General features: G+C 46.6%; 1 protein-coding gene across 2 annotated transcripts in view; it reads right to left on the bottom strand.

Annotated features, from left to right (window-relative positions):
- Positions 1 to 2,553: 2,553 nt before the first annotated feature.
- Positions 2,554 to 9,236, bottom strand: part of LOC134354565 (inositol-tetrakisphosphate 1-kinase-like) — a 107,922-nt gene continuing 101,239 nt past the window's right edge. The window contains exon 9 of one of the 2 annotated variants that reach the window (XM_063063493.1): positions 2,554 to 3,158. In XM_063063493.1, coding sequence (XP_062919563.1) covers positions 2,875 to 3,158 — 284 coding nt within the window. In that variant the 3' untranslated portion in view covers positions 2,554 to 2,874. The remainder of the gene's footprint in view (positions 3,159 to 9,236) is intronic. The other variant, XM_063063492.1, reaches the window with a different exon arrangement.

Below are 9,236 nucleotides of genomic sequence, written 5' to 3'. Positions count from 1 at the left end.
GGGGTAAGGTATTGGTGTGGGTGGAGAATTGGTTAGCAGACAGGAAGCAAAGAGTGGGAATAAACGGGACCTTTTCAGAATGGCAGGCGGTGACTAGTGGGGTACCGCAAGGCTCAGTGCTGGGACCCAGTTGTTTACAATATATATTAATGACTTGGATGAAGGAATTAAATGCAGCATCTCCAAGTTTGCGGATGATACGAAGCTGGGTGGCAGTGTTAGCTGTGAGGAGGATGCTAAGAGGATGCAGGGTGACTTGGATAGGTTGGGTGAGTGGGCAAATTCATGGCAGATGCAATTTAATGTGGATAAATGTGAAGTTATCCACTTTGGTGGCAAAAATAGGAAAACAGATTATTATCTGAATGGTGGCCGATTAGGAAAAGGGGAGGTGCAACGAGACCTGGGTGTCGTTATACACCAGTCATTGAAAGTGGGCATGCAGGTACAGCCAGCGGTGAAAAAGGCGAATGGTATGCTGGCATTTATAGCAAGAGGATTCGAGTACAGGAGCAGGGAGGTACTACTGCAGTTGTACAAGGCCTTGGTGAGACCACACCTGGAGTATTGTGTGCAGTTTTGGTCCCCTAATCTGAGGAAAGACATCCTTGCCATAGAGGGAGTACAAAGAAGGTTCACCAGATTGATTCCTGGGATGGCAGGACTTTCATATGAAGAAAGACTGGATGAACTGGGCTTGTACTCGTTGGAATTTAGAAGATTGAGGGGGGATCTGATTGAAACGTATAAGATCCTAAAGGGATTGAACAGGCTAGATGCAGGAAGATTGTTCCCGATGTTGGAGAAGTCCAGAACGAGGGGCCACAGTTTGAGGATAGAGGGGAAGCCTTTTAGGACTGAGATTAGGAAAGACTTCTTCACACAGAGAGTGGCGAATCTGTGGAATTCTCTGCCACAGGAAACAGTTGAGGCCAGTTCATTGGCTATATTTAAGAGGGAGTTAGATATGGCCCTTGTGGCTACGGGGATCAGGGGGTATGGAGGGAAGGCTGGGGTGGGGTTCTGAGTTGGATGATCAGCCACGATCATAATAAATGGCGGTGCAGGCTCGAAGGGCCGAATGGCCTACTCCTGCACCTATTTTCTATAATGGGTGTGGCCCAATCGCTCCATTCAACCTTGAAGAGAATGCCAGATGCCTCCAAGTTCTGAACTTCAGCATCCACTTTAGGATATAGGGTATAAGGCACTGGTAAATGTCGGCCCAGATCAGAGGTGATTAGAGCAAGTGAAATCAGCAATCGCCTCTGATCTGGGCTGACATTTATGTGCCGGGCGGCACCTAATTAATCAGCTTGTTTATTTTGGCTTTTTTCTTAAAGATGTGCTGGGTGTGTCCCGGCTTCCGCTGCACCGCTGCATGCTTTGTGGCCCAGTATCTGTCCGTTGTCCAGAGGTTGGGGACCACTGCCTTAATGCATCAGAAAGTCATCGTTGAAGTCACAGTATTGGGAAAGTTTGTGCAGTTCTGCAATATATTCGGAAATGCTTTCATCCTTTGACTGATTCCTTTGGTGAAATCTAAACCTCTCAGCTATTACAAGCTGTTTTGGGCTCAGGTGAGTTTTGCAAAATTGCAACAATTTCATTGAATGTCTTGCTTGCTGGCTTTTCAGGAGTTACTAAGTTAAGAGACTGTGCTTTCGAGTACCCATTCAGGTAAGAGGTGTGCAGACTTTCTTTACCTCATCCATGCTTATTAGCATTACAATACAGTTCAACCCTCTCAATATACGATTCCCAGTCCTCAACAGCATTATCAAATTCATTAACTTACCTGAGTGAGGCCATTATCATGTTATTTTCTCTTTAGCTTTGCTCTCACTGTTACTCACATGTCCTTTCGTGTCTGTGACCACCTTCTCCATATCGGTTCAGTTCACACTGTCCTCTCTTCCTTCCTCTGAAGTCTGTCATCTTGTAACTGTTGGTGCAGTTGGTGATATTCGCTGACATTTAGGTTTGTACTCATTGCCAATTTGCCGAGTCTGTACAACTACATAGAGCATCCATACATTACATAACGCTCACATATAAACTGCTGTTCCGGGACCCCTCTGCAATACAGAGGCCCATGTAAAACCATTGGAACAGCGGAGCCGCAGAAATTCAAGCCATCATTACAAAACAATATCAATATGTGCAAGTCTGCTTAGTCCCAGATGCACTGTAGAACTCACTAAAGTCAGTGCAATAATCAGTACTCATTTCCAAATCAAAACACATTTGCATATTTGATTGTACTTCTGGAAATAACAAAATGAAAGTAGAGGAGAAATATTTTCCATCTCAGAGGGTTGGAAAGGGTCTGGAAGAACTCAGCAGCATCCACGGGAGGAGAGGGATTGTAAACCTTTTGGAATTCAATTTAATATGTTGTTCGATGGCTCTGGCTCTGTGCTGCAGTTTAGAAGAATGGTGGGGGGGGGGTACAGAATTTTATTAAAACACCATATCACAATTTATAGAGTCTCCTTGAATAGTTTTTGCTCTCAGATTATGCTCTTATTGCAATACTTCTTATTTTTTACTTTTTTTATTGTAACTTGTGGCATTTTTAATGAGTTGCACTGTACTGCTGCCCCAAAACAAATTTCACAACATATTTCAGTGATAATACAGGTGATTCTGAACAAACAGAATAAATTGACAGATTATTCTATGTTTAATATCACAACTCAAGAGATATCTGAAATATATTTTATTAATAAGAAGTTAATCTACAATAATATGTTGAACATACAAAGCAATTAAACTCTCCATAACATTAATCTCAAGGCAAATATAATAAAACTTCTAATAATATCTCAAGTTCTCAATCAGTTCCATGACGGACCCTTTGGGAGGGTTGAACTACTCACAGCTGGACTGGCAATGGATGGGTGACTGAGTGACCAATTCCTGGAAACAGGCAGAGTCCATGGGCCACTTCCCTACAAGAGCTTCCTCTGCCATCCACGGCTCTTTCCTGAGGTTACTGGGGGCTGAGTCCTTCTCCTGGGGGCTTTGCAACCAGTTGGGAAGGACTGGTTGACTGATGTCGGCGATGGCTCCATCGAGATTCCTTTCCTGTTCACGTAGCAGTGTTTCAACGTGGTCCAACAGGGCGTTGAAGAATTCAGGAACACCTTCGTACCCTGTGGGGAGAGGTGGAATGAGGTATTATTAGCACATTTGAAAATAGTTGGCCAGGTGAATGGTTAATCCTCGTGTCACGTACCACTACAGCACAAATGCAGGACCTTCAGCCCATCTAAACCATGATTTAGCCCTGACCCACACCTGAATCATAGCCCCCCGTACCCCTCCCACCCATGTACCTATCCAAATTTCTTCCTAGTCACATCGGCCCACAACAGGACCACAGCCATCCATACCTCTTTCATTCATGTACCTATCCAAACTTATCTTAAGGGTTGAAATTGAACCTACGTCCATCACTTGCGCTGGTAGTGTGTCCCACACTCTAACCACCCTCTCAGCAAAGAAGCTCCCCCTCATGCTCCCCTTAAATTTTTCACCTTTCACCCTTAACCTATGACCTCTGGTTGTAGTCTCACCCAACCTCAGTGGAAAAAGCACGCTTGCATTTACTGTATTTATACCCTCATAATTTTGCACACCTCCATCAAATCTCCTCTCTTTCACCTATGGTCCAGGGAATACGCACCAGCAGGCACAGGAAGAGCTTCTTCCCTGAGGCTGTAAACCCTGCTGAACCTCTCATCACAGCGCTAAGCAGTATTGCACCCATAATGTACTGTCTCAGTACTTTTATATTTGTGTGCTGTAGCACTTTTTTTATTCGCAGTTATTTTGTAAATAACACTATTCTTTGCATTTCTGGTCAGATGCTAAATGCTTTGTATCTGTACTCGGCACAATGACAATAAAGTTGAATCTAATCTAATCTAATCTAAAGTCCAAACCTCTTCAACCTTTCCCGATAACTCAAGTCTCAAGTCAGGTCAAGTCACTTTTTTTTGTCGTTCGACCATAACTGCTGGTAACGTACACAGTAAAAACGAGAGAACGTTTTTCAGGACCATGGTGCTACATGAAACAATACAAAAACTACACTGAACTACAGACCTATCTGGGACTGCATGAAGCACATCGAACAGTGCAGGCATTACGATAAATGATAAACAAGACAACAGGCACAGCGGAGGGCAGTAGGTTGGTAGTCCGATGGCTTGGGGGGAAAAACTGTTACAGAAATAAACAGCTGAATGGCGGTGTCCGGGATCACGTCCGTTTCTGTATTCCCGCCGAGTATTTCGCCGGAATCGGATGCAGTCCAATTTAATGTCCATTGGAGAGCAGAATGGACGGGAGAGCTGGCAGGCTAGGGCTTGCTTTTTTCCTGACACGGACTCCTGCCCGCTCGTTTCGCTTCCGCTTCCTCGCACTCCGCTTACGACCTCCCCACCTCCGGCCACCGGCATCAGGCGACTCCGAGGACTGTGGGCCCGATACCCTCAGCGAGCCGAGGTCGCGCAATTTAACCAGCAGATCTTCATGAAGGTTTGTTTTTGGGCGATCTGTGTATTGTAGCAGTATCTGGCGATGGTAGATAGTCGCTCTGTTATCCATTGCCCTAAACCCTAATTGTGCCTTAAAATTAAATTAGCACAGATCCAAAAGGCCACTGCTGGCCATACTGTGCCGCCTGCCGGATCCTTGTAAATTTAAAATGGGAAAAAAATCATTACCCTTATTCCAATCCAACACTGCCTAGCCAAGCCCCTGAGAAGGTGTACGACCATAAGATTAAGGAGCAGAAATAGGCCATTTAGCCCATCAAGTCTACTCCACCTGTCAATCGTGGCTCATTTTTCCCTATTCCATTCTCCCTATAACCAGTCATAAACCTATCAACCTCTGCCTTAAATGCACCCATTGACTTTACCTCTACAGTCACTTGTGGCAACTTAATTTCACAGATTCATGACTCATCCCCATTCTAAAAGAACACCCCTCATTTCTGAGATTGTGCCCTCTGGTCTTAGACTCCCTTCTTGTAGGAAAAAATCCTCCCCACATCCCCTCTGTCTAGGCATTTCAACTTTCAATAGATTTCAATGAGATCCGCCCTCATTCTTCTAAATTCCAATGAGCAAAGGCCCAGAACCATCAAACACTCCTCATATGACAAGACTTTCAATCCCAGAATCATTTTTGTGAACCTCCTTTGAACCCTCTCCAATGTCAGCACATCCTTTCTTAAACAAGGGCTCAAAAACTGTCAACAGTACTCCAAGTGAGGCCTCACCAATGTATGTGCAGGGCTTCTAGATAATCTTGGGACTGTTCTTGGTCAGTTCCCAAGTTCTAAAGGGACATCCCTTTATTCTGAGTCTGTGCCCTCAGATCCTAGACTCCCCCATGATGAGAACATCCTCTCCATATCCATTCTATTCGTGCCTTTCAGTATGTGGTAGGGATCAGATTTCAGATTTATTCATCACATTTACACTGAAAAATACAATGAAATGTCTCATTTTCATTAAGAACCCATACACCCAAGGAACTGCTAGGGGGAGCAGTATAGAGCAAAGGACCTGTCCTGTGCTGTGCTGTGCAGTACAGAGGCCAGAATTAGGCCACATAGCTGTTCAAACCTGCTCCACCAAAGAGTGGAGTGAAATACAACCCCGAGATCGGTCTTCCCGCAGACAGCCTCACCCGGAAGGGCCCTGAATGAGGGAGGTGGGGTGGGGGCAGGTGTGGCACTTGCTCCACTTGCAAGGATGAGCACCAGGAGGGAGATCAGCAGGGAGGGCTGTGAGATGTCGTGTGGGGAGCAATCCCTGTGGAAAGCAGAAAGTGGGGTGGGGTGGGGGGGGAGGGAAAAATGTACTTGGTGCTGGGATCCTGTTGGAGATTGCGGAAGTGCGCAGTATTATGTGCTGGATACGTAGCCTAGTGAGTTGGTAGCTGAGGACAAGGAAACCTATCCCCAGTGGGGCAGCGGGAAGATGGGGTGAGGGTAGACGTGCGCGAAATGGAAGAGATGCGGGTGAGGGCAGCACTGATGGCGGTGGAAGGGAAGCCCCTTTCTTTGAAGAAGGAGGACATCTCCTTCAGTCTAGAATGAAAAGCCTCACCCTGAGAGCAGATGCAGCAGACACAGAGTAACTGAGAAAAGTGACATGGTGGGAAGAGGTATAGTCAAGGTAGCTGTGAGATCAGTGCGTTTATAAAAGATAGACTGTCTTGGGGACAGAGAGATTGAGAAAGGAGAGGGCAGTGTCGGAAATGGACTAAGTAAATTTGAGGGCCGAGGCCTCCACTTTCCACTCCCATTCTGACATGTTAGTCCATGGCCTCCTCTCCCGTTCCGATGAGGCCACACTCAGTTTGAAGGAGCAACACTTTATATTCCATCTGGGTAGCCTCCAGCCTAATGGCATGAACATCAATTTCTCGAACTTATGGTAAATGCCCCACTCCCTCTCCTTCACCATCCCCCATTTCTGTTTCCCTCTCCCACCTCATCTCCTTACGTACCCATCACCTCCCTCTGGTGCTCCTCTCCCTTCCCTTTCTTCCATGGTCTTCTGTCCTCTCCTGTCAGATTCCCATCTCCAGCCCTTCAACTCTTTCACCAATCCACTTCCCAGCTCTTCACCCCCTCACACTCTCCCAGCTTCACCTATCACCTGCCACCTTGTACTTCTTCCTCCCCTCCCTCCACCTTCTTACCCTGACCTCCCCTTCCTTTCCAGTCCTGATGAAGGGTCTCAGCCCAAAACATCGACTGCTTACTCTTTTCCTCAGATGCTTCCTGACCTGCTGAGCTCCCCTAGCGTTTGTGTGTATTGCTCTGAAATTCCAGCATCTGCAGATCTCCTCGTGGTTCAGAAGAGCAAAAATAAAATGGTTTGTGAAGAAATTAGCTGTGGAAAGAGGAAGGCTGTTGGTCCATGGCTTTCTCTTGTACTAAAATCAGGCCACCGTCAAGGTGGAGGAGCGACACCTTATATTCCACCTGGGTAGTCCCCAACCTGATGGCATGAATATCAATTTCTCCTTCCGGTAAAATCCCCTCTTCCCCCTCACCTCCTCTTCTATTCCTCACTGGCCTCTTACCTCTTCTCACCTGCCTATCACCTCCCCCTTCCCTTTCTCCCATGGTCCACTCTCCTCTCCCATCAGATTCCTTCCTCTCCAATCCTTGACCTTTCCCACCCACCTGGCTTCACCCGTCACCTTCTAGCTACCACCTTCCCCTTTTCCCATCCTTTTTATTCTGGCATCTTCCCTCTTCCTCTCCACTCCTAAAGAAGGGTCTCAGGCCGAAACGTCAACTGTTTATTCATTTCCATGGATGTTGCCTGACCTGCTGAGTTCCTCCAGCATTTTGTGCGTGAGAGCCTGTGTTCTTTAACTACTCTCTCCGAACACTGACTCATGCCGGGGGAAGGTGGAGCTAGCGAAGGTCATCGCTGAGGAAATAAGCCACACAGATCAATGTGGCAAGCCCAGTGAGGCACACAGCCTCGGGCCAAAAGCCAGCATCACTCAAGGAAGTCTGTTGCTCAACACAAGGCCTGTGGTTTTGCTCTGGGAGGAACCAGACCAGGTGGCAGGGTGGAGACACGTCTCTACCAAAGGCACTCCTTTCTTCAACCAGCCTGCAGGTCACTCTTGGGCAAGGTGTAGCACCTGCTTAGACCCTCCCCCCGATCAAAGTCATAGGATCTGGTGGTGCAGGTTGTATAAGCAGTGAGTTTGCACGTTCTCCCCTGACGGCGTGGGTTTCCTCTGGGTGTTCCAGTGTCCTCCCACAGTCCACAGGCGTACTGGATGGTAGGTTAATTGGTCATTGTAAATTGTCCCGTGACCAGGCTAGGGTTAAACTGGGGAATTGCTGGCTCAAAGGGCCAGAAGGGCCGGTTCTGTGCGGTATGTCTATCTATCAATCAATAACTATCACAAGTCCTGGTTATCTGACCACTGACACCAGACAGATGCTCTCTGAAGAGTATTGATAATGGCTGGGATCACCTTTCTAGTAAAGACACTGTCCAGAAGGTGGCAATGGTAAACAGAAGACAACCTGCAGATGCTGGAAATCTGAGCAACACACACAAAATATTGGAGGAACTCAGCAGCCAGGCAGCATCTATGGAAAAGAGTACAGTTACCGTTTTGAATCAAGACCCTTTGGCAGGAAGGCAATGGCAAATCACTTCTGCAGAAAAATTTGCCAAGGACTATCATGGTGATGGAAAGACCATGACTGGCCACATCAGAGGACATGGCACATAATGATGATGATGATGATGAGTCACTAGAAAATAATTCAATTGTGGTGTTAGAAATAGATAGGGAGCAAGCCAACTATGTAGAGTTTGAACTGATCTCCAGGATCAGGACTCCAGAAAGCCCGTGGGTGAGGGGTGGGGGCAACTCACTGAGTAAACTGGCAGTTATTCAGAAGGCAGTTAAGTTGTAGTTATCTCGGGGGGGGCGGGGGAGTAGGGTTGAAGTCACTGGGTAAGATGGGATATTTCCCTCTGTAGCAGGGTCTGGTGATAATTGGGTAGTTTCACATTCACCATTACAAATTAAACTTTAAAAAAAAATTCCAGGCCATTTAACTGCTTCAGTTTGCCTTTTCAATCAGGAAGTTTTGAACATAAATCCCAGTCTTCAGATGTTAAACCAGCATCAACCCCTATCTGTCCATGGCAAAAATCCTAATCTGGACCAGGCTGGTCTCACAACAGCTCTCAGACCAAAAATTCCAAGATGGCACTGACCTTTGACCTCTGCTAAGTCACAGCTCAGATTTATTTGACTTTTAATTGTTTAATTTTTTTGTGGAGGGAGGGGAAACAGAGAGGGTGTTGGGGGTCAGGTTAGGGCTTGGAGACCAGGATGTGAGGGAATTAGAGGTCAGACCGGAGTACAAGTCTCTGCTCCGTATTTGAAGACCAATGACGCAGACGTGAGACATCCTTATGAAGTCATATGAAGAAAGACTGGATGAACTGGGCTTGTACTCGTTGGAATTTAGAAGATTGAGGGGGGATCTGATTGAAACGTATAAGATCCTAAAGGGATTGGACAGGCTAGATGCAGGAAGATTGTTCCCGATGTTGGGGAAGTCCAGAACGAGGGGTCACAGTTTGAGGATAGAGGGGAAGCCTTTTAGGACCGAGATTAGGAAAAACTTCTTCACACAGAGAGTGGTGAATCTGTGG

The sequence above is a fragment of the Mobula hypostoma genome, chromosome 12 (genome assembly GCF_963921235.1).
Source record: "Mobula hypostoma chromosome 12, sMobHyp1.1, whole genome shotgun sequence".
Taxonomy (NCBI): domain Eukaryota; kingdom Metazoa; phylum Chordata; class Chondrichthyes; order Myliobatiformes; family Myliobatidae; genus Mobula; species Mobula hypostoma.
This window is presented reverse-complemented; position numbering and strand designations above follow the sequence as displayed.